We start from the raw sequence: 25,412 nt of genomic DNA on the forward strand, positions 1-25,412 counted from the left end.
GATCTACTCTAACCCTAAATGCTTCCCAAAGCCCATCCTCCAAACCACCATCACTTTGGGGGTTAGGGCTTCGACACATGAACTCTGGGGGCACAGAAACATTCGCCCCAACAGTTAATATAGAATTACAAAAAAACAGATACATGTTAACGTGTACACATTTTGATGTGTACAACATTATTGTTGAACAAAGAGGTTTTAAAAAAAGGTTTATTGGGACCTTTAAAACTCATCTTTTGGCTGGGGGCAGCCGCCTGAGTGCTCCAGCTGGTTTAAACTTTTGACTCTTGATTTCAGGTCAGGTCACGATCTCGGGGTAATGAATGGACCCGGCATCAGGCTCTGTGTAAGCAGGGAGTCTGCTTGAAAGTCTGTCTGTCTGTCTGTCTCTCTATCTCTCTTTCTCCCTGCCCTTCACCCAACCCTAGCACACACTCCCCTCTTCTCTCTGTAAAAAAAAAAAAAAATCAGCTTTGGGAGATGCTTACATTTTAATGTCAATAAAAGAGTACTATTACATTTACAGTCACCTGTGTAAAACAAAGATATACAGAAAAGAAACAGTAGAAGAAAATAATAGCAAAATGCTCACAGTGACTTTGGATAATACAAGCCATGCTTATTTTCTTCCTTTTTTTCTCAGTGTCCCAAAGCAAATAAGAATCCCATACACACTTAGGAAAAACATGTTTTCTTTTAATGCCCTATTGAAGCAACAACTTACATGTTATTTGTACACTATTCTAGCAGGATATTTTTATTTTTTTAAAGATTTTATTTATTTGAGAGAGAGAGAGAGCAGAGAGAGTGCATGCACACACCCACCACAGGAGCAGTTGGTAGGCCAGAGGGAGGAGAGAATCTCAAGCAGATCCCACACTGACTCACTAGAGCCAACACAAGGCTTGATCTCACAACCTTGAAATCATGACCAGAACTGAAATCAAGAATCAAACCAATGACTGAGTCGCCTAGGCACCCCAGGAGGTTTTTTTTTATTATGAGTCTCCCTTTGTCTTTTTTTTTCCTCTTTGTCTCCTTGATCTCACAACACACACACACACAATCACTGAGGAGACAAGGAACCATAATGCCCACTGTGCTCAGAGGAGTGAGAATATGGGTGGCAAGAAACACAGATAGTGGGAGATTGTAGGCCATGGCAAGCTGTACCAGAGGTGGCATCCCACTTGCTTTGCAAAGATGAGAGGTGTTGTCAATGAAAGAGGCACAGGGCAGACGGGGGGGAGAATATGGATGGGCCACATATAGACAGAGGCTGGAGGCCAGAGGGGTGGTGTTGGAAGTCAAGGAGATCTACCAGCCTGGGCCTGGTGGGAGAAAACCAATGACTGGAGAAGAGACTATGGTAGACAAAACCAGAAGATTTCTCAAATGTTTCTGAGATCCACATTTAGAAACATATTGTACATCAGCTCAGGAAACACAACACCATGTGTACACAACTAAAAAATGTTTCATAAAAAAACACTTCTCCTTATTTTGAGGGATTCTCTCTGATATTTTCATTCTTGTCAGCTCCTTTCCTTTCTTCTTTCTTATTAAGATTCTTCCTTCTTTCTTTTAGTTTACTTCTAGTCATGACTGGGGCACCTGCTAGTCGATTAAGCCTCAATTCTGGATTTGGCTCAGCTCATGATCTCAGAGTTGAAGATCCTATCCCCACAAAGGGCTCTGCACTCAGCACAGAGTCTGCTTGAGATTCCCTCCCTCTCCCTCTGTCCCTCCTCCCTATGCTCACTCACACACTCTCTCTCAAAATAAAGAAATCTAAAAAAAAAAAAAAAGATGTAGTCATGACAAACTATACAGACTATACAGACCTACCACGAGGTCACCACGAGGTTCTGAAAAAACACCAGGCCAGGGCATTTAATATGGAGGATGTGTATAACCAGTTGTCCAGAGACCAAATAGAATTTATTCAGATTTTAGATATCTGGTACTCCTGGCAGTAATGAAACACTCTCAGAATATAAAATATAAAAATGGCTTGGAATATTTTTAATTCAAGAGAATTTTTTTGTATTTGAGGCAAAATAAATGGACAGCTTAAACTTTCAGACTTTTATGAACACCCAATTCACTGGAAAATTAGTTGTATTTAATAGATAAGTTACGTTGCCCCCCCCCCCCCAAAAATGGCCTTGGTCTTAGCCCTCTAGACAGACTCATACTAGCAAGACACAACATGATGATAAAAAGTGTTCCCTTATTTAAAACAGAATCCCTGGGATGCCGGGTGCTCAGTCAGTTAAGGGTCTGCCATCTGCTCAGGTCATTAATCTCAGGGTCGGGATGGAGCCCCACATCCCAGCTCCCTGCTCAGCAAGGTGTCTGCTCTCTCCCTCTCCCTTTCGTCCCTCCCCTGCTTGTGCATGCTCATCGCGCTCTCTCTTCTCTCTCTCAAAATAAGTAAAAATCTGAAAAATAAAATAAAAATAAATAAAACGAAACCCCTTTAAAACCTGATATAGGGGCATAGGTATACACTGTATCTAAGAAACAAACAAGAAAACTCTCTAGACATAGACCCAAGCTTAGGCAAGGTGCTTACTGGGAAGCTTACCTGATAGACACCTAGAGCCAGAGCATTTTACCTATATGAGGGAGAGGGGCATTTTACCATTTTTAGGGCAACTTGAGAAACTCTCATAGAACATACCAAATCTGGATGAATGAGAAAATTACCAAACACAAGGAGAAAACGAATTAGAGAGCAATGAATAAGCAATAAACTTGAAACTGAGCTCTCCCCGTTCAGAAAACAAAAGAATTCAAATTTTCTACTGCAGCACTACAAGAAACTGCCAAAACCCATACCCAAATTACGACAGAGCCAAACCAGGGAGTGGTTCAGAGGGGCCATCTATAGGAAACCAACAAGACATCTACCATAGTCTCTTCTTCCAAGATCATCTACTTACTAAGACACAGACTTTAAACTGAAAATTATTTCCCTAATTCATCCTCAAGATCACACAACAGTGTTTCTCACAGGTATTAAGTGCTCTGAGGGTGACACTGATCTTGTGAAAGTGGGTGACATGCCTGGTGGACCTAGAAACAGTTATGCAGGACACCTTGGGGGATTTTCCACAAATGGCTCCTTGTTGAAGTGTTTGGACAGGGCAGGGGGATGCTCCAGATGATCAGTTTCCTTCTTCCAACTTGCCTGGTCACCAAAGTCAGACTGTTTATAAAAAGGAGGGGCTAGTAGAGGTCTGGACATTTGGGAAGACCCAAGGAGTCCAAGTGAATTCCCAGGGAAGGCCAGGGGAGAAACGTAACCCAAAGAAATATCAGTATTTTCCAAACCAGATCAGATATGGGAGCGAGGAGAAGGACATGAAGAATGGAGTTAGATTTCCCCAAGAAAGTGCAAGGCAGGACAAACGAAAAGCTGTGGTTTTTGGAGTTGTAATTAAGAGTGGTATATTAGGACTGTTCTTATGAAAATCTCCCTTCTACTCAAGCCCTGGGCAGGAGCAGTGATATAGCACTGGGCGGGGTCATATACTTATATCTAGCGATAAACCTCAGCTACTCTAAGACACACAGCACCTTCACACCCACTCCTGAGGTCACAGGTATCCTGGATTCTAGGTGTGTGTTGTTGTTAAACCTCCTTTCATAAGGATGCCCAGAAGATCATTTATCTTTATGGGAACGTGGGGTCATCAGTGGGGGACTGAGATACTGGATTTTGCCCTAAGAACGTCTAGAATACCCCACACCCTCTCAAAAACCTTGAGTCTTAAGAGAAACATTTTGCGTTTATACTGTGAAAGGGTGAAGTGAAAATCATTCTGGTCCACAGGGACAGAAGAGAAAACTCAGTGCTTCTCTAGAACAGTCGGCTTCCCACCAATCTGCAGTGGTGTGTAAATAAAAAGAAAGAAAGAAAGAAAAAAAAGAGAAGAAAAAAAAAAGAAAAAAGAAACGAAACCAAGCATAGAGGAAAGACTGTGGGGACACAAGGATACACAACCACGTACAAGTTGAGGAGAGGCTTCAGAAGAAACCAACCCTGTCTACACTTCACATGATGTCTTGCCTCCAAAATTCTAAGAAAAATTTTTGTCGGTTAAGCTACATAGTCTGCAGTACTTTGTTAGGCAGCCCTAGCAAGCAACACGCTGCCCGTTCATTCCCTGCTCTACCAATACAGCAGAGATAGCATGGAATGTCCTAGTAAGAATAAAAACCTGGGGCACCTGGGTGGCTCAGCTGGTTAGGTGTCTGCCTTCAGCTCAGGTCATGATCCTGGAGTTCTGGGTTCGAGCCCCAGGTCAGGCTCCCTGCTCTGCGGGTAGTCTGTTTCTCCCTCTCCTCCCTAATTCGTGCTCTCCCTCTCAAATAAATGAAAGCTTTTAAGAAAAGAAGAAAAAACTGAGATTTACATCTACCCACTCAACCCCTTTCTTATCCCAGGAACACTTTGTTGATAAAGTCCTGGGGAGAACTCTTCAGAACACGCACACCCCGAACCAGCTGTACTCCCTGCTGCGGTTTCCTGGCACTCACTGCATGCAAGGCTTGGATTATCAGTCTCATTCCCTGCTCAGAGCAAAATTCTGTAGGATGGCTAATGTCATTCCCATTTTCAAAATGAGGACACAGAGGGCCACAGGGGAAGTAAATTCACGGAGAGTGTATGACAGATTTGGAATCTGAGGGCCCACCTCAGCCTGATGGGAGTGAGTCAAAGCTCGGTGTCACTCGTTCTGTGCTACCACTCATTCTGTGCTACCTTCTGAGGTGCTCGGCTCTGGGGACAACAGGGTCCAGGGCAAACCCAGGCAAACCCAGCAGCAAGCTGGCTTCCCCCCAAGCACGAAGGCTCCCATCTCCAGGGAGGAAGACGGGAAAGTCAAGGGAGCCCGTTTCCTTGCTGGGTCTCTCTCCTCTGCCTCCTAACTGGATGGTCTGCTCCCACACTCACTCTGCTGGATAGTTTCCCACACCTTCTAAAACTTGTCTTATCAACCCTACACTCAAAACCTTCCATCTTACCCCAGGAGGCCCAACATGATCTGCTCTCTCTCTCTCTGCCCAGGCTCCCTGAACCCATCTCCTACCTCCCCATTTCCTTTGTTCTAGTTGCATCTCCCTGCTGTTTCTAGAACCCACCAAAGACTCTCCTTGCTGTTCCCTTGTTCTCTTACTTCCCTCAGGTTTCTACTGGAACATCACCTTTATAGAAAGGCCATCCTCAAACACTCTGCTGAAAATAACTCTTTTCTCCATTAACCTTTTAGCCCTATCCCCTCCTTATTTTTCTTCATAGCACTGATCAGGCCCTTATAGTCATGTTCATTTGTCTGCTTACTGTCTGTCTCCCTTCAGTGGGATGGGAGCTCCAGAGGGCCACCCTTTCTGTTGATGTAGCACGGTCCCTAAGGCCTGGGCCAGGGTCTGGCACATAGTAAGTGCTCACTAAACCAAGGATGGATGGACCCCAGAAACTATAATAATGGAAAGCATACACAGCAGACACATAAAAAATGGCTCTATATAGTTGGTAAAAGGTGCTGTTAAGAGGCAGCCTGAGGTAGAGGGTCAACAGGAAGAACCAGGAAGGTCAGCGTGAGATTTACAGGAAGTATGACTAAGATCAGGTCATGGGCTTTATGGGGGTTACGTGGTGATTTTTAAAGTGGGTGGTGTGATGAAAGGTGGGGAAGCAGAACAGGGTGGATGACACGACCCCAAGGTGGAGACACATTCACATCAATGAGGGACTAAGCTTTCACACCTCTGGACTGCACAGAAGTGACTGATCATCCATTCTCATGAATCATGTACAACTATCAAAGAAAAGACAGGTCATTTAGGCTTGAGGAAGTATCTAAATGAAATCACCTTAGGTTTTTATGTCAATTTTAAAGTTAAAAAGGGAATACGGGGGTAGCCCGGGTGGCTCCGTGGTTTAGCGCCACCTTCAGCCCAGGGTATGGTCCTGGAGACCCAGGATCGAGTCCCATGTCAGGCTCCCTGCATGGAATGGAGCCTGCTTCTCCCTCTGCCTGTGTTTGTGCTTCTCTTTCTCTGTGTGTCTCTCATGAATAAATAAATAAAATCTTTAAAAAAAAAAAAAAAAACAATACTGGGACACCTGGGTGGCTCAGAGGTTGAGCACCTGCCTTCAGCCCAGGGCATGATCCTGGAGTCCTGGGATCAAGTCCCACGCAATGGGGCTCCCTGCATGGAGCCTGCTACTCCCTCTGCCTATTTCTCTGTTTCTCTCTCTCTCTCTCTCTGTGTCTTTCATTAATAAATAAATAAATAATTTTAAAAATTAAAAAAAAACACTGAATACTTACAGTTCTGGGTTCAAACGTATAAAGAGCTCTGAATACTTTAACTTGCCCTAAAAGAGAGGGAATAAACAACATAGGATCAATTCTTTCATTTCAAGCTTACTCTAAATCATATTGTCCATTATATTCCTCAGAATTCCCTAAGTAAAAACCCATATAAGAAATATTTTGGAATTAAGTGGAATTAACCTAAGGTGATTTCTTCCTGCAGAGAAAGTATTTTGTTAATATTTATTAAATTAAGGCATGAATCAACACATATCCCTGGGGATGATTTTTGCTCCCCTTCTCAAACAAAAGGAGCTACATAATTATTTGGACTTCATTTCTATCCTATACAGAGCCCTTCCAACCCTAATATCTAAGTTTAAAAATTGAAAGATAAACATTTTACATAAAGAGATATTTAATGTGACAATCACTGTGGTTTAATATCCTTAAATTAATAATTTAGAGTTTTATATTTTTCAAAAGAAAATACCATGGGGAAAAAAAAAAACAGAAGAAATATGTGATTCCATGAAGTCCCAAAACAGAGTGTAATAACTCAGCAAAGAGGAGATCATAAAAGCTGCCCTCAGTTTTCCCAAACAATCTTTTATTTGCCCCCTTCTTGCATTCCCATAACACCTTGTATCAGAATAAGTGATTTGCTGGCTTGTCTCATTTGATAGCAGGAACTCTGACATGTTTAATTTCCCAGCATCTACCAGGCATACAATAAGAACTTCATAAATGCTTACTAAATGAATATGTAAATAAAGAACAAATTCAAACTGTAGGAAAAAGCCTACAGATAGTAGAAAAAAAGAGAGAGAGAGAGAGAGAGGTCTTTTTAGGAAATAAATAGATTTAGCAGGAATATCAAGACAGAAGGACTACCTGTTTATTTTATTTTTAAGATTTTATTTATTTATTCTTGAGAGACAGAGAGAGAGAGAGACGAGAGAGACACAGGCAGAGGGAGGAGCAGGCTCCACTCAGGGAGCCCAACGTGGGGCTCAATCCCGGGTCTCCAGGATCACACCCTGGGCTGAAGGCACGTGCTAAACCGCTGAGCCACCTGGGCTGCCCAGGACTACCTGTTTAAAATGAGGTAACAACTACAAGAATCTTTGAGATGGCCACCTAGTATAAGAGCATCATTCAGAACCGTGGTATCTAAGGTGCGACATGGCAAGACTATTCTGGAAATGATTTACATTTTTATTTTATTCTTTTTATTTTCTATTTTAATTTGTTCCATATATCATGTTTTATAATATAACAACAGTATAGGATACATATGCAACTCGTAGTACACATACATATATTGGGGAGTGAATATTCAAAACCTTTTGCAGGTAGAATGCTAAACATTATGAGGCAGGTAATGATGTTCTGTGAGTGAGATACCCAAGTAGCTAGTACAATGCTTGGCACATAGGAGGCACTCAATAATTATTTGTTGAATGGATGAATAAAAGAATGGAAACATGTACTCAAAAAAAAAAAAAAAATCTGAGGGACGTCCTGGGTGGCTCAATGTTAAGCATCTGCCTTTGGCTCAGGGCCTGATCCCAGTGTCCTGGGATCGAGTCCCACTATCAGGCTCCCCACAGAGCCTGCTTCTCCCTCTGCCTGTGTCTCTGCCTCTGTCTGTGTGTCTCTCATGAATAAATAAATAAAATCTTTTTAAAAAAAATCTGAAAACCAGCAGTTTAGAACAGCACTCACTGTCCAACATAACTTCATGCAATGACAGTCAAGTTCTTCCTCTGGGCTAGTTACATATAGCTACTGAGCACTTGAAACGTGGCAAGTGTGACTGTAAATTTTTAAACATTATGTGATTCTAATTCAGTTAATTGCCAAACGTGGCTGGTGGCTAGCATATGGAACAAAACAGTCTTACAAAGTCAGAAAACGGGAAATAACCAAAATGTCCATTGAGCGGGATTATGCAATCAACTCTGATTCATCCCCAGAATGCAGCAGACAGATCTGCAGACAATGACATATGTAGCAAAGACCCTGCAAAATACTCAGTGAGGAGAAGCAGCTTATAGACTAGTATGCCAAGTATCATTCCGTTTATGTTGACAACACACACACACATACACACACACACACATATATTCCTTGAAAAATAGCACCAACTATGGGGAATCTTCTTTATAATCTACTTTACAAATACTGTTTATATTCATTACATATAGCGTGCATTACTTTTATAATCGATAAAAACAGTGAAGATACTTTCATGGTAGGTGGGGGCTGGTTTGGGAAGGTGGGGTTGGCAATCATTCTTTCTCCTAAATGTCCTATACAGGCGATCCCCGGCTAAGATAGATCCCTTGTTACTTAGCATGCTTGCAAAAACAAAAAAAAACACACACATTATTTTTACAATACAAGTTCCAGTGTTACTCCTCCCCTGCTCTTCTTCTAGGGAAAGGTTAATAGAAGCAAATGTGAAATCTTTTTTCTTCTGGACTATGTTTTTATGCACACCCGCAGCCCTGAGAAAGGAAACACCAAACGGAAGGAAGAGCTGCCAGGAGAAATAGCTGCTGACCTGATTGTCTCTCTGCGAGGGGAGATTAGTTATTGCGACTACTTCAAACTTTCCAAAGAGAAGTTACACGAGGAAGCAGTCCACTGGTGACCAAAATCAATAATGACGTTACTCTCTTGTCCCTTTGAGGGAATGGCAGCAATAAGATAGGCTATGACTAACAGTGGAAACCAGATCCAACGTGAACTTAAATGAGCTGAGATAAAACTCACTACAAATTCAAGAACCTGAGAAAAATAAATACTTGGGGTGTGACTAAGCCACTGATCTCTATAACTGTTATCTTTTGTGACTGTCCACTTAAAATGTTCTCAACTAAAAGGAAGTGGGACATTTATTCGCATTTTGGTTTATGCTACACACTGAACATTAGGCCACTCTTTTAGGCTGTTATGCAAGGGAACATTCTCTCTCTCTCTGTGTGAAGCTGTAGAAAATACTTTCACCTCCATGATCCTATTTATCAATTCATGTTGGGACGTTAGCCTTGTGAGGCTCCTCTTTATTCCATGTATTAGAAAAGTTCTTGGCTTTAATCTATTCAATTCTCAACCTGAGTCAAACAGAAATGAAAGAATGCCAAAGAAACAGCCAGAGGATAGGAAAGAACTGCATAAAGATGAAAAACAGATGACTTTCATGATTACAGTCTACCATCGCTTGGATAGAGTCTAAAGAGAACAATAATTAGAGATATGTAATTCATGAGCATTTTTACATCATATTTAATTCACTGTTCTATAGGTGTACAGGTTCACACAGGGCATTAAAGGGAAGGAATCAGGGTACTCTGTGTTTCAATAGTACTGTCCTGGCGGACATCTAAAAAAAAATATTGGCAAACATTGTCATCAATCATCAAGAGCAGGCATTGACCAATTGGAAATATATTTAAAGACAATGGATTCACAAACGTAAAATCTTGGTGTTCTTGGGTAGGCAGGGAGGCTAAAGCAGATGCCTTCTTCCCTTCTCCCAGCACCTTCTGCCTTGACCATTTTCTCTTGGAAGTCTGGTGGCATGTAACAAAGAGAGAAAGTGGAGCTGAGAAGACTGTATGCATTACCTGAAATCACCCTGGAATTCATCCTGAATTAAGACTGGGAAGAGGCCCACCCAATCTTTTGTCTGATGCTTTCAGTGGACTCGCATGTGAATGGTATTCTGGATTTCAGGAGGGCTGGCCTCCTGATGTAAGCAAGATAAGCAGATTCCCATTCCCCATTCCCCATCCCCCATCCCCCCCACCTTCCCCTGCCACAGCTGGGCCCTGCTGGCTTTTCACTTTGCTGGCTCCTCACCTTGCCAGGCACACCCTTCCCCTTTCTGTGCAACCCCACCCTGCCCCTACAGAGAAGGGCTGAGAGCACTAGTCATCAGCCAAACACAGTTTTCCTCTGGAGTGAAGGCTGACCCCAGACTACAGTAAATGAATCCTAGCCCACAGGGGTAGAAGCAGATAGAGGGAAGAGGATCTGGGACAGGGTCCTGTGCAGGCAAAGGGTAAGAGATTTGCTATGTCTGAATTGCCCACAGAGTATATACAGAGGCAGCTCCGCGGCCCTGAGATTGCAATTAGGACTTGGGGTGCCTATTCTAGTTTATTCTCTGTCAGTGAAGGAGTAGAGGAGAAGCTCATATGATGAACCCTTATGACAGCATTAACAAAGGACCCACTGGCTATCCGGGTGGACATATCATAAACAGCAAAAGGAATGACAATTCAAAATATCTGAACTTAGTTATCTGCGACAGATCAACAATTTCATTTATATTCTGCTGAAAAACACTGGAAGGCGCAAGACATTTTAGATGGACTTCACTAAAAATGGCCATGACAACTACTGCCTACCCACTATGGTAGTTAAAACGGAAAATACTGGCAATGCTAGGTGTTCAGAAGGATATAGAACAACTAGAATTCACAGTATCAGCGGGCATGTAAATAGGCACAACTGCTAGAGAAAATTCTTTGACAGTAGCATTCATTCATTTTTTTTGTAAGTCTTAACATGCTTTTGACATGTTAAATTACATTTTTGGGAAGGGAACTTAATCATATCATCTTTTGTGGGAGTAAAAATGCTGTGTACAAAAAGACCCCTCTCACATGGTGTCGCTAGCCCCAGAGGACAATGAGTCTCAACATTTTTTTTAGATTTTATTTACTTATTCATGACAGACAGAGAGAGAGGCAGAGACACAGGCAGAGGGAGAAGCAAGCTCCCTGCAGGGAGCCCGATGTGGGACTCGATCCCAGGACCCCAGGATCATGACCTGAGCCCAAGGCAGATGCTCAACCACTGAGCCATCCAGGATCCCAACCACTGAGCCACCCAGGTGTCCCAGAGTCCCAACATTTTTTAACTGTACACCAGGAAATGAATTTAGTGGTTTTCTAAAATATTAAATAGAACGGAAATGACCAGGATACAGTACAAAGGATAGAAAGAATTATGATTTTGTGAAATTTTTATTTCATGGTGACTGGGACAGATGGATAGAGAGATGGATGTTTATTCTAGCAATTTTACCAAATACACCTTTGGCATACTGTCAACGGCCAAATAGTAAAATCGGTATTTGTCAAAGCCAAATGAGGCTTTACAGAAGGGACTCTTTGGGAACAAGAATAAACCTGAAATTTTATTCAAAAAATTCATGATGATTACAATTCTGGCAGACCCATTTTAAACATATGATACAAAAGGGCAGGAATCTTAATTCCTCACCACTACCAACTGCATCCTGATGAGACTTTTGCAAAACTAAGTAAGTGCTCTCAAAATTAGGTCTGTGTAAAAGCAGATATTTTGGTGTCAGCATAGCTGTTTTGCCTGTGAGGATGCTGCCAGCAAGTTAGCAAGCTTTCCTTCCTCCCTGAGAGAAACAGAGTGAGGTCAAGACTTGCCTCCTTTTCACCTCCTGGGTCTGAAGACTTGCTTAATGCTGATGGTGCAATTTCACCGAAGCCTATCCCACAGAGGAGACAACGGTTTCCCCAAAATTATTAGCAAGCGTCCACTCAACATTACTTCTCAATCTACACCTATAATTGATAATATTTATTTCAGCATTTTTGGACACCTAAAATCACTGCCTTACCATCATCAATGTTTGCAATACTTTATTCTCCAGCAAAAAAAAAAAAAAAAAAAAAAAATATATATATATATATATATATTTATACTCTCAATGGACTGAATTTTCATATACAAAGGATAAAAGGGGACACGGCAACAGTTACATTTACAGTAGTCACCTGTTTTTCAAAGTGAATAGTATGGTAACAAATCCAAATGGTATGCCCTGTTTGCATTACTGTTGCCACCACCCTGGTTAAACAGGAAGACTACCCGTGCGACCTATAATCCTCTCGTTCAAGTACAAGTCTAGGTGTGTCAGAAATGACACTGAAACAAGGCATTCCACCATTTGGCCAATTAGCTGAAGGTGACTGGCAGATTTAGAAAGAAATTTGAGGCTGAGGTAAACTTCCATGGATTCCTGTGGTCTAGTATGTGTTTATGTGTACTTTTGTATATATCAGATCAGTAAGTAAAATATGTATCTTCCTAAAGATCAAAATCAAAAAAAGTTTGAAAGTGACCCCTCTACACTATCTGATCAAATTGGGGATTTGTTCAGGACTCTCTAAAGAGTGAGTGATGTTCCCTCTACTTTGTGGGTTTCAAAATTCAGCTAGCATATATAAAAACTAATATTCTCCCACCTGCCCTGGGGAGTTAGAACCAATAAAGGAGCTTTTGAAAAGCAAGAAGAGGAAGAAAATTATTTGAACAAGGGAGCATCATGGAAAAATAAGAATTTTACCATATACACAGAGTTCTCCTATCTAAGAGAATGCAGGGAATATCAAACACTTCTTAATTTATACCCTTGTGGGTATGAAAAACCTGTCACCACCTTCGAATATTCTCAGGGCAAATAAAAATATCAATGTTACTTCTATTAGACATATTTAAATTATTTTATTAAACATGCATGATGAAACAGGATGTTTTCTACTGAGAAACAAAACAGAGCAAGTCTATGTGATAGTATCCAAGAGTCAAGGCCATCATTTCGACTGAGCAGTAAGAGGAAACAGCTGTGCTCTGTTGGGCCAACACAAGCTCCCCTGGGCTTTGTGGATTCCAACGCCCATAAATGAGGGGGTTAGCTCAGAAGAGGCTTCTTGGTGAAGATCTCTATTCATGTCATTCCACAAAAGCTCTCTGCTCTTGAAGATAAAACACAGAGGCTGTAATCCTTGCAGAGAAAACCATCTTGTAAGCACAGCAATGTCTAAGAGTTTCCAATGCAAAGAATAAATCTCTTCCCTCAGACTTGTATTCTTGGATTAATTAAATCAAATCCAATGAATTCTATTTGCATATATGCCTTTAAAGGATATAACTAATAAAAATAAATATCAACATAATATTTCATAATACTTTCATCCCTCCTTACACCAACACCACCTCTTCCCCACTGCCTCCCCTCATTCCCTCACAGAGTCCAAAAAAAAAAAAAAAAAACTAAAGATTTTGAAACGTGTCTTGATTTCAGCTGCAGGAATGGCAGACTCGTTAAAAACAGTAGCCAGTGTGTTTTCTGACAAGAGGGTTCTGTTTATTAACACTGTGCCTTTCTTACCCATTTTTTCCTTTGCTTATACTTTTCAGTGCCTTTCAGGAAACTTTGTTACTTTTACATCTTCAGGAGCCATGACTGCTGGTTATTTTTATTTCTTCTCGATGGTTATAACATAAAAGTTCCAAAGAGGAGCACCTGGGTGGGTCAGTGGTTGAGCATCTGCCTTTGGCTCAGGTTGTGATCCCGGGGTCCTGGGATCGAGTCCTGCCTCAGGCTCTCCACAGGGAGCCTTCTTCTCCCTCTGCCTATATTTCTACCTCTCTCTGCGTGTCTCTCGTGAATAAATAAATTAACTTTAAAAAAAAATTAAAAAAGAAAGAAAAGTCTCAAAGAACAGAGTTTAAAGTTTCAAATGACACTCTCACTGTCAACTCTGTCTTAACTGGCTTAAAATTAGAGAGAAGCAACTGTTGCCCCCTAAAGACCCTGTACTTCCAGACAAACTGCTTCCAAAGTCACTTTGAAGAGATCACGGGAAAGAATGTTAGAAAAATCTTTATTTCAGTCCTTGGAATTTAAAAAAGGCAATACTGTTCATGCCAATTTCTGCAAAAGGGAGATGAATCAAAGAGCCGACCCATGACAACTGTTACTTGATGACCCAGGAACTAAGAATGGTTTTTGCATTTTTAATGGTTGGAGGGAGAAGGGAAGATCAACAAATATTAACATTTCAAGACACATGAAAATTATCTGAAATTTAAATTGCAGTGTCCAAAAAAATAAAATAAAATAAAATAAAATAAAAATAAATTGCAGTGTCCATAAATAAAGCTTCATTGGAACAGAGCTCATATTTGCAGTCTATGGCTGCTTTCGTTCTACGATGGCACTTAAGTAGTTGCAACAGAAACCATCTGTGACCCACAAAGCCTAAAAGATTTACTGAATGGACCTTTATAGAAGAAAGTCTGCCTATCCCTAGCCTCTGGTCCCTTTTCCTGTTAGTAACAAGTCATACCACAGGAGGATCATAACAGGAAAGTACAAATCTGCCTCTCACAGACTCCACAAGCAGTGTGGGTCTCAGCTTCATCTGATGTGAAATGATGAAATGATTGGTTATCTATAAACCCAAGGCAGAGAAAAAAGATCCCTTGTCTCTAGTACTTTTCATCCAAAATGGTATTACCCATCTCAACTCATGTTTATGGGACACTTAACCACCTGACCCATACAAAGGGCTGATTTGCCGAAACTCATTTAATCCTCAAAATAATCCTAGGCCCTTAAATACTTTATGCATTTAGCCTATTTTACAGCTGAGAAAACTGAGGTTAGAGAAGGCAAGTAGCTACTCCAGGACTACGCAGCTAGAAAAGGGCAGAGATGGGGTTTAACCGCAGGCCACTGGCTCCAGGGCTCATGTTCTAAAACTCTGGATGTGGCTCAGAGATCTGAGCTTTCAATGCCAGCACGCTGGGATGAAGTGAGACCAAACAAATCAATGTACATAAAACACTGAGTGCAGTTCCTGAGGCATTTTATGTGCCCACAAGGGTTAGCTAGTATTAATTACTATAAATTTTTGGCTAACTTCGGGGGTGATTCCTTGCATCTTTATCCTCACTAGCAAGGCAACCATTTACCCAAATCCTTTTCCTGTATATCAGAGAATTTAACAATTACAACACCCCAGCAGAGGAATTTCGATGCTTTTGTTAAGCAAACAAAGCGTAATATTTAATATTATACCTCTTAGGAGCTATTTGAGAATTCAATATGAGCTTTCAGTTGTCATTTTTCAAACCTAGAACTACATTATTTTTAATCTGCTCAAGCCACAACCACAAAATGCAACCGACCCGATGCTTTAAATAACAAGACATTCATTTCTCACAGTTCTGGAGGCTGGGAAGTCCAACATCAAGATATTAGCCAATTTGGTTTCTGGTGACAATCTTCTTCCTGGCATACAGATCGCTGCCTGCCCACTGTGTGCTCCCATGGTCTTTCCTACGTGTGCGTTCCTATGAGATTCCCTCTCATGAAACCACTAATCCCCTATCTTCATGATCTACTCTAACCCTAAATGCTTCCCCAAAGCCCATCTCCAAACACCATCACTTTGGGGGTTAGGGCTTCGACACATGAACTCTGGGGGCACAGAAACATTCCGCCCCCAACAGTTATGAATATAGAATTACAGAAAAAACAGAACATGTTACGTGTACACATTTTGATGTGTACAACATTATTGTTGAACAAAGAGGTTTTAAGAAAAGGTTTATTGGGACCTTTAAAACTCAGCTTTTGGCTGGGGGGCAGGCGCCTGAGTGGCTCAGCTGGTTAAACTTTTGACTCTTGATTTCAGGTCAGGTCACGATCTCGGGGTCATGAAATGGAGCCCGGCATCAGGCTCTGTGCTAAGCAGGGAGTCTGCTTGAAAGTCTGTCTGTCTGTCTGTCTCTCTCTCTCTCTTTCTCCCTGCCCTTCCCCCAACCCTAGCACACACTCCCCTCTTCTCTCTGTAAAAAAAAAAAAAAATCAGCTTTGGGAGATGCTTACATTTTAATGTCACATAAAAGAGTACTATTACATTTACAGTCACCTGTGTAAAACAAAGATATACAGAAAAGAAACAGTAGAAGAAAATAATAGCAAAATGCTCACAGTGACTTTGGATAATACAAGCCATGCTTATTTTCTTCCTTTATTTTCTCAGTTGTCCACAAAGAATAAGAATCCCATACACACTTAGGAAAACATGTTTTCTTTTAATGCCCTATTGAAGCACAACTTACATGTTATTTGTACACTATTCATTAGCAGGATATTTTTATTTTTTAAAGATTTTATTTATTTGAGAGAGAGAGAGAGCAGAGAGAGTGCATGCACACACCACACACAGGAGCAGTGGTAGGCCAGAGGGAGGAGAGAATCTCAAGCAGATCCCACACTGAGCACTAGAGGCCAACACAAGGCTTGATCTCACAACCTTGACATCATGACCAGAACTGAAATCAAGAATCAGACACAATGACTGAGTCGCCTAGGCACCCCAGGAGGTATTTTTTTTATTATGAGTCCTCCTTGTCTTTTTTTTTTCCTCTTTGTCTCCTTGATCTCACAACACACACACACACAATCACTGAGGAGACAAGGAACCATAATGCCCACTGTGCTCAGAGGAGTGAGAATATGGGTGGCAAGAAACACAGATAGTGGGGAGATTTGTAGGCCATGCAAGCTGTACCAGAGGTGGCATCCACTTGCTTTTGCAAAGATGAGAGGTGTTGTCAATGAAAGAGGCACAGGGCAGACCGAGAATATGGAGCCCAGTATAGACAGAGGCCTGGAGGCCAGGAGGGTGGTGTTGGAAGTCAAGGAGATCTACCAGCCTGAGGCCTGGTGGGAGAAACAATGACTGGAAGAAGAGACTATGGTAGACAAACCAGAGATTTCTCAAATGTTTCTGAGATCCACATTTAGAAACATATTGTACATCAGGGCTCAGGAAACACACACATGTGTACACAACTAAAAAATGTTTCATAAAAAAACACTTCTCCTTATTTTGAGGGATTCTCTCTGATATTTTCCATTCTTGCTCAGCTCTCTTTCCTTCTTTCTTATTAAGATTCTTTCCTTCTTTCTTATTAAGATTCTAGTCATGACAGGGGCACCTGCTAGTCGATTAAGCCTCCAATTCTTGGATTTGGCTCAGCTCATGATCTCAGAGTTGTAAGATCCTATCCCCACAAAGGGCTCTGCACTCAGCACAGAGTCTGCTTGAGATTCCCTCCCTCTCCCTCTGTCCCTCCTCCCTATGCTCACTCACACACTCTCTCTCTAAAATAAAGAAATCTTAAAAAAAAAAAAAAAAGATGCTAGTCATGACAAACTATACAGACTATACAGACCTACCACGAGGTCACCACGAGGTCTGAAAAAACACCAGGCCAGGGCATTTAATATAGGAATGTGTATAACCAGTGTCCAGAGACCAAATAGAAATTTATTCAGATTTAGATATCTGGTACTCCTGGCAGTAATGAAACACTCTCAGAATATAAAATATTAAAAATGGCCTTGGAATTATTTTTAATTCAAGAGAATTTTTTTGTATTTGAGCAAAATAAATGGACAGGCTTAAACTTCAGACTTTATGAACACCCAATTCACTGGAAAATTAGTTGTATTTAGAGATAAAAAAGTTGCCCCCCCCCCCCCCAAAAAATGGCCTTGGTCTTAGCCCTCTAAGACAGACTCATACTAGCAAGACAACATGATGATAAAAATGTTCCCTTTATTTAAAACAGAATCCCTGGGATGCCTGGGTGGCTCAGTCAGTTAAGGGTCTGCCATCTGCTCAGGTCATAATCTCAGGGTCCTGGGATGGAGCCCCCACATCCAGCTCCCTGCTCAGCAAGGTGTCTGCTTCTCCCTCTCCCTCTGTCCCTCCCCCTGCTTGTGCATGCTCATGCGCTCTCTCTCTCTCTCTCAAAAATAAGTAAAAATCTGAAAAATAAAATAAAAATAAATAAAACAGAACCCCTTTAAAACCTGATATAGGGGCATAGGTATACACTGTATCTAAGAACAAAACAAGAAACTCTCTAGAGACATAGACCCAAGCTTAGGCAAGGTGCTTACTGGAAGCTTACCTGATAGACACCTAGAGGCCAGAGCATTTTACTACTATGAGGGAGGGCATTTTACCATTTTTAGGCAACTTGAGAACTCTCATAGAACAATACAAAATCTGGATGAATGAGAAAATTACCAAACACAGGAGGAAAAACTAATTAGAGAGCAATGAATAAGCAATAACTTGAAACTGAGCTCTTCCCCGTTCAGAAAACAAAAGAATTCAAATTTTCTACTGCAGCACATACAAGAAACTGCCAAAACCCATACCCAAATTACGACAGAGCCAAAACCAGGGAGTGGGTTCAGAGGGGCCATCTATAGGAAACCAACAAGACATCTACCATAGTCTCTTCTTCCAAGATCATCTACTTACTAAGACAACAGACTTTAAACTGAAAATTATTTCCCTAATTTCATCCTCAAGATACACAACAGTGCTTCCTCACAAGGTTTATTAAGTGCTCCTGAGGGTGACATTCTGATCTTGTGAAAGTGGTGAGCATTGCCTGGTGGACCTAGAAACAGTTAGGCAGGACACCTTGGGGGCATTTCCACAAATGGCTCCTTGTTGAAGGTTTGGACCAGGCAGGGGGGATGCTCCAGATGATCAGTTCCTTCTTCCAACTTGCCTGGTCACCAAAGTCAAGACTGTTTATAAAAAGGAGGGGCTAGTAGAGGTCTGGACATTTGGGAAGACCCAAGGAGTCCAAGTGATTCCCAGGGAAGGCCAGGGGAGAACGTTAACCCAAAGAAATATTCAGGTATTTTCCAAACCAGATCAGATATTGGGAGGAGGAGAAGGACATGAAAGAATGGAGTTAGATTTCCCCAAGAAAGTGGCAAGGCAGGACAAACGAAAAGCTGTGGTTTTCTGGAGTTGTAATTAAGAGTGAGTAATTATAGGACTGTTCTTATGAAAATCTCCCTTCTACTCAAGCCCTGGGCAGGAGCAGTGATATAGCACTGCTGGGGGTCATATACTTATATCTAGCGACTAACCTCAGCTACTCTAAGACACACAGCACCTTTCACACCCACTCCTGAGGTCACAAGGTACTCCTGGATTCTAGGTGTGTGTTGTTAACTCCTTTTCATTAACGGATGCCCAGAAGATCATTTATCCTTTTATGAACGTGGGGTCATCAGTGGGGGACTGAGATACTGGAATTTGCCCTAAGACGTCTAGGAATACCCCCACACCCTCTCAAAACCTTGAGTCTTAAGAAACATTTGCAGTTTATACTGTGAACGGGTGATAGTGAAAATCACTTCTGTCCACAGGGACAGAAGAGGAAAACTCAGTGCTCTCTAGAACAGTGGCTTCCCACCAATCTGCAGTGGTTGTGTAAATTGCAGGCTTTCATAATAATTACTAGGAATTTGCTCTCCTTCAGTACCCACTGTCCAGCTGCAAAAGGAACCTGCCTTCTCTCATCATCTGCTCTAACAAGTTGCAGTTCTTTACCTGTGGTCTTAAGACATTTGGTAGAACATTAATATTAGATTTGTAATTATGAACAGAATTTTTTTTTGAGTTCTAAAATTATAGCAACGGCGCCTGGGTGGCTCAGTTGGTTAAGCATCTGCCTTAGGCTCAGGTTATGACCTCAGGGTCCTGGGATTGAATACTGGGTGGGGCTCCCTGCTCAGCGGGGAGTCTGCTTCTCCCTCTCCCTTTCCCTCCTGCTTGTGCTCTCTTGCTCACTCTCTCAAATAAATATAAAATTTTGAAAATAAATAAACAAAATTATAGCAATAACATTTCTTCTCATCAATATAATGCTGCAGTCTTAAATTTGTCCTTATATCCCTATGAATATATAAACGTTATTTTCTTTAAAAAAAAAAAAAAGAAAAAGAAGGCTTCTGGTTTCTGTGAGCACTATATAACTTACAAAGTAAAAAGTGGGCTAAGAATCACTCTCTTAGAGGAAGAATTTTCCATCTTTCAGAGAGAAGCTCTGAAACCCACCTTCCTGGAATGAATTATGAGAATTCCTACAAAGCAAGCTCTGACCTTGAACCTAAAACGGTCACCTCCAAAACAGACAGGAAAAAATAAGATGGGAGAACAATATTTTCCACAAGACTTAATTTCAAAAAACTAGCAGAATATATACTTTCAAAGCTCAAATCTACCAACTTGCTGTCACTATTTATAATTAACTTTATATATTTTCCAAACTTTATAAGTCCTCAATGTCACAAGAGCTCCTCATGAATGACTTTTTTTTTTTTTCCCCAAGGATCCCATTGGAATCTCATGGGATGCATTTCTGCAGGGCCACCCAGCAGCTGGTTGTCTTCCTCTAGGCAACAGTGAAAAAAAAAACCAAAACAACACACACACAAAAGCAAACTCTACTGTCCTGTGTAGCTAGAGTCTAAATGAAATCAGATTAGGTCTAATTAAGAATATATTATGTTGGGGCATCTTGATGGCTCAGTCTGTTAAGCATCTGACTCTTGATTTTGTCTCAGGCCATGATCTCGGGTGTCATGAGATCGAGATCAAGCCCTGCAACAGGCTCTATGCTCAGTGGGGAATCTGCTTGAGATTCTCTTCCTTTCCCTCTGCCCCTCCCCCTCCCCTGCTGGTGTTTGAGCTCTCTCTTAAATAAATAAATAAATAAATAAATAAATAAATAAATAAATAAATAAATCTTTTTAAAAAATATAATATATTATGTCTCTACCCTAACCCTCTTCCTATCCTCTCCCCTCTGTCAGCCCTTAAAGCATTTAATCCTTCCATCTGTGGACATTTACATGGTCCTGAACATTGAGAGTAGCAAGACAATGGGTAGAGGGGTCATGGGGCTGGCTCTAGAAGCAGCACAGGATGAAATTATGTAGAAACTTGAGGAATTAGTTGAAAAGCCAGTCTAAGGCAATGAAGAACTGGAAGCCAATGAAGAAACTGAGGATCAGAGTGGTCTAAAGTCTTACTCATCAAGGTTACTTAGTAAGTTAATAAAAAAAAATGGGGCCAGAACTTTATTCCAAAGCTAATGTCCGTTTTCCATTACTATCTATTCTCTGCCTCTTGCAAATCACAGCTTGGTCTTACAATATCTTTATGTAGCCAATCTTTATGCCTAAAGTCCTACCATTAGAGCAGTTCATTTGAAAAGGGAATTCCTCTCAGGAACCTTGTATTTAGTTTATCTTATTTAAGCACCTTTGGGAAGAGGATTTTGAGAAATCAGTGACTGGTTTAACACTGCAGGTAAATGTGTTCATCAGATGTGAAACTGAGTTTGTTCTCAGAGCCCTGTGGAATTAAAGAGTAGAAGAAACCAAGTTCTGAGCAATGTCAGAGGAAAACCAGGACAGTCTTAAGCCAGGTACTCTTACAAGGCTCTCTAGACAAGTGGCCCTGGTCCCCTGGAGGTGCCATAATCAGAGTTTAATCAACAACAGCTGGCTACAGCATTCAGGTCTGCCAAAGGTTAGTTCTGGAGAAGGAAGGGAGACAAGGGGAGTTTAAGAGTAGACACAGAGGGCGCCTGGATGGCTCAGTTGAGCATCTGACTTCAGCTCAGGTCCTGATCCCAGGGTCCTAGGACTGAGCCCCGTGGAGGGCTCCCTGTTCAGTGGGGAGCCTGCTTCTCCCTCTCCCTCTCTGCCCTCCTGCTAATGCTCTCTCTCTCCCTCTCTCAAATTAAAAAAAAAAATAAATAGAGTAGATACAGATCCACACTAATCTTCAGGTCATAGTACATCAAAAAGGCACAGGTATATTAGCCGAAGGTCCACATGATAGGGAGCATGTATCCAAGAATGGGAAAAGCAGGCCAAGAGCAAGGACCAACTAAGTAGCAGATTTCCCAATGCCAGTAAACAAGAGTGCTAGCCCAAATGTCACGACACAGGAGAGACCTAGTACCAAGCAAAAATCAGAAAATGGGCAGGAGCCCATTGTGGAGAATAGAACTCAACCCTTTAAAGCCCCAATACTTAGGGAGAGAACCAGTCCTCGAGAGTAGGAAGGCATCAGGCAAGGACCAGAGGCAGCCCTGTGGTGGGAACAGGCTCCCTAAAAGAGGCAGTGGGCAGTCACCCTAAGCAGTGACGCCCACCTCACAGCTCAGCTTGATGTAGGCCCATGTTCCACTTGGCAGCTGCTTGGGTGACTCAGATTTAGAACCTGAGTGCAGAGGAATCAAAGAGAATGATTTCTTTCCTACCAGAAAAAAAGGTTGAGAACAACGTCAAGACTGACACACTATTCAGAAAATGAACTCTGGAGGGATAGGTTTCTGTTGCAATGTTCCATGGCTAGTTTCCTTCGAAAGAAGAGGAAAGAAAGAAAAAAGAAAAAGAAAAAGAAAAAGAAAAAGAAAAAGAAAAGAAAAGAAAAGAAAAGAAAAGAAAAGAAAAGAAAAGAAAAAAAAGAAAAGAGAAAAGAAAAGAAAAGAAAAGAAAAGAAAAGAAAAGAAAGAAAAGAAGAGAGAGAGAGAGAGAAAGAAAGAAGAAAGAAAGAAAGAGAGAGAAGAAAGAAACCAGCTCCCAGTTTGTCCTACTGACAAACTTGCACTGACTCATCAGAACAGCAGGCTCAAATGCAGCCACGGAATCCTGTAAACCTGGGTATGCCACATTTTAGAGAGTGTCATAAGATTGTGGTTTTCTCAAGCAAAGAAATCTAATAAGACTATGTGGAATCTTCCAAATCTGGAGTCTGAGATACCTGCCAACTGTGGCAAAATGCCAGAGGGGCTCTGCTCAGCCTGGCCGCCCCTACCCAAGCTCGGAGAGCTAGGACTTGGAGGTGTGTCCCCTCAAAAACAGAGTGGGTCAGGAAGCTTCTTAGAAGACACAGCCACTCCAGAATACTCTCCAGGAAGAAGTCATTCCTTTGTTTCATGCAAGTGAGTTGATTTCAGTCTCTCTTCCCCAGTAAGAAAATCCCTTAATAGAATCCATGAGTTTCCCAGAACCAAGCAAAACTCCTGGAGTGGAAGGATGCCAGAAAGACCTCAAGACTGCCTTCAGGTCCCCCAAAGAGGCCTGAGACAGACCTTCTAGGAGGAGAATAAACCAGCTGGTCTCTAAGGCCTTCCTTAATTTAAATTCAAATCACCTCAGGCTCCTTGGAAATCAGGACCCAGAGACTAGGAAAGGACCCCATTCAGTGCATTCTTCAGGCCCAAGAATATTAAATCAAAGTAGTTTATCAAATTCTAAGGGATGCTTATGAGTTTTAAAATCCCACGCAAATCAAAATGCACAAATACAAAACTCTCCCCCCAACACCTACCCCAAGAGTAAGTTGAGGCATTTGCCTTGTGACTTTCTAAAAATCCTACAGATGCCCCAACGGAAAATGGGAAATGACTAGCAAGAGTCCATTAAGAGGAAGTGGCCTCGGCGGTCCCACCAGTGACTGCAGTGACTTGAAGCTGTGACCCTGTTTGACACACAGCTGCCCCTAACACACCACAGCTATTGTTAACATCCTGAAAACAGATTCGCAGAGACATGCACAGAGGACTGACATGAGGGCACTCCAAGTCTTACTTCTGTGTGGAAAGTGTGGTTTTCCACCAACTGGATGGAAATGGATTTCTCTTTAATTTGGAACAAATTTCTCCAGCTCACGGCTTCCATGTGTGCACAGCAAGCTGCTCTGGGAGAAGCTCAGCCCTATACAGTCAGGCAAGTGAAAATAAGAGGACATCATGTGATCTCATTTTGCCCGAGTTAAATGACATTCCCCGCTCTTTTGCCTACCAAACTCTGACACAGCATTCCAGGCTCTGCTTAAATTTCCCCTCGGTGACACCCTCCCAGCTTCCTCAAACTCCCTGCCTCGGACTACCCAGCCTTTGGAGCCCTCTCCCCATCACACGCACCATAAAGTTTCTGTGTAAGGCATGCTCACACATTTCTGGTAGGAAGGTAAACTGGCAAAACCTTTCCGGAGAGCATTTTGGAAACGTCTATGAAAATGACAACACGCCTACCCTCTGATACGACACTCCCACGGCCTGGACTTTGTCCTGTGCATTTACTCACAAGTAAGCAATGCGGTAACTACCTAAACGTGGAAACAATCCAAATGTGCATTAATGTGGGTCTGATTAAATAGATTCGATGGAATATCATGCCTTGTTCAAAAGAACAGGAGGAGCTCTCTTTGTACTGTTTTCTCTAATTTTTCCCCAAACTCCTTTAATATTTTTGATCATCTTTCTTTTTTTTTTTTTTTTTGGCAGTTTTTTTTTTAAATATTTCTTTTTTTTTTTTTAAGATTTTATTTAGTTATTCGGAGATGCAGAGAGAGAGAGAGAGAGAGAGGCAGAGACACAGGCAGAGGGAAAAGCAGGCTCCATGCAGAGCCTGACGTGGGACTCGATCCTGGGTCTCCAGATCACGCCCTGGGCTGCAGGCGGCGCTAAACTGCTGCGCCACCGGGGCTGCCCTTTTGGCAGTTTTTTTTAAGTATTGACAAACTTCTAGAAAATCTTGATGTCGGGACACCTGAGTGGCTCAGTGATAGAGTACCTGCCTTTGGCTCAGGTCGTGATCTAGGGTCCTGCGATCGAGTCCCACATCAGGTTCCCTGCATGGAGCCTGCTTCTACCTCTGCCTGTATCTTTGCCTCTCTCTCTCTCTCTCTCTGTGTGTCTCTCATGAATAAATAAATAAGATCTTAAAAAAAAAAAAAAAGAAAGGAAATCTTGATGTGACAGCTCACATCAGCCCACTGAAAGTTATTTCTCCATCCCTCTCCTTCCCTCCCTGTCTCTGTCTCTTGTATTTTGTCTTCCTCTGAGCATTAAACAACTGAGCACAACTTTGGCTGTGGTTTTCTTTCTTTCTTTCTTTCTTTCTTTCTTTCTTTCTTTCTTTCTTTCTTTCTTTCTTTCTTTCTTTTTAAGATTTATTTATTTATTTATCCATGAGAGACAGAGAGAGAGAGAGAGAGAGAGAAAGGGGCAAAGGGAGAAGCAGGCTCCATGCTTGGAACCCAACCCGAGACTTGATCCCGGGTCTCCAGGATCACACCCTGGGCCGAAGGCAGCGCTAAAGTGCTGAGCCACCCAGGCTGCCCTTGGCCATGGTTTTCACTGGACAGGAGATATGAGGTAAAGGGAATCAAAATATGCCACCCCACAGTACGCCACTTTGGTATAAGAATTATTTTAAGGGGTGCCTGGGTGGCTCAGTTGGTTAAGCATCTGCCTTTGGCTCAGGCCATGATCCTGGGGTCCTGAGATCAAGCCCCAAGTCGGGTTATGCACTCAACGAGG

The 25,412-nt window shown here is 41.9% G+C and overlaps 1 protein-coding gene across 1 annotated transcript in view; it reads right to left on the reverse strand.

Moving 5' to 3' along the window:
• Positions 1-25,412, reverse strand: part of OSTF1 (osteoclast stimulating factor 1) — an 86,857-nt gene that overhangs the window by 55,250 nt on the left and 6,195 nt on the right. Inside the window, exon 2 of the mRNA XM_038527069.1 lies at positions 6,348-6,394. Coding sequence (XP_038382997.1) covers positions 6,348-6,394 — 47 coding nt within the window. The remainder of the gene's footprint in view (positions 1-6,347; positions 6,395-25,412) is intronic.

This window comes from Canis lupus, chromosome 1 (assembly GCF_011100685.1).
Source record: "Canis lupus familiaris isolate Mischka breed German Shepherd chromosome 1, alternate assembly UU_Cfam_GSD_1.0, whole genome shotgun sequence".
Classification (NCBI taxonomy): Eukaryota; Metazoa; Chordata; class Mammalia; order Carnivora; family Canidae; genus Canis; species Canis lupus.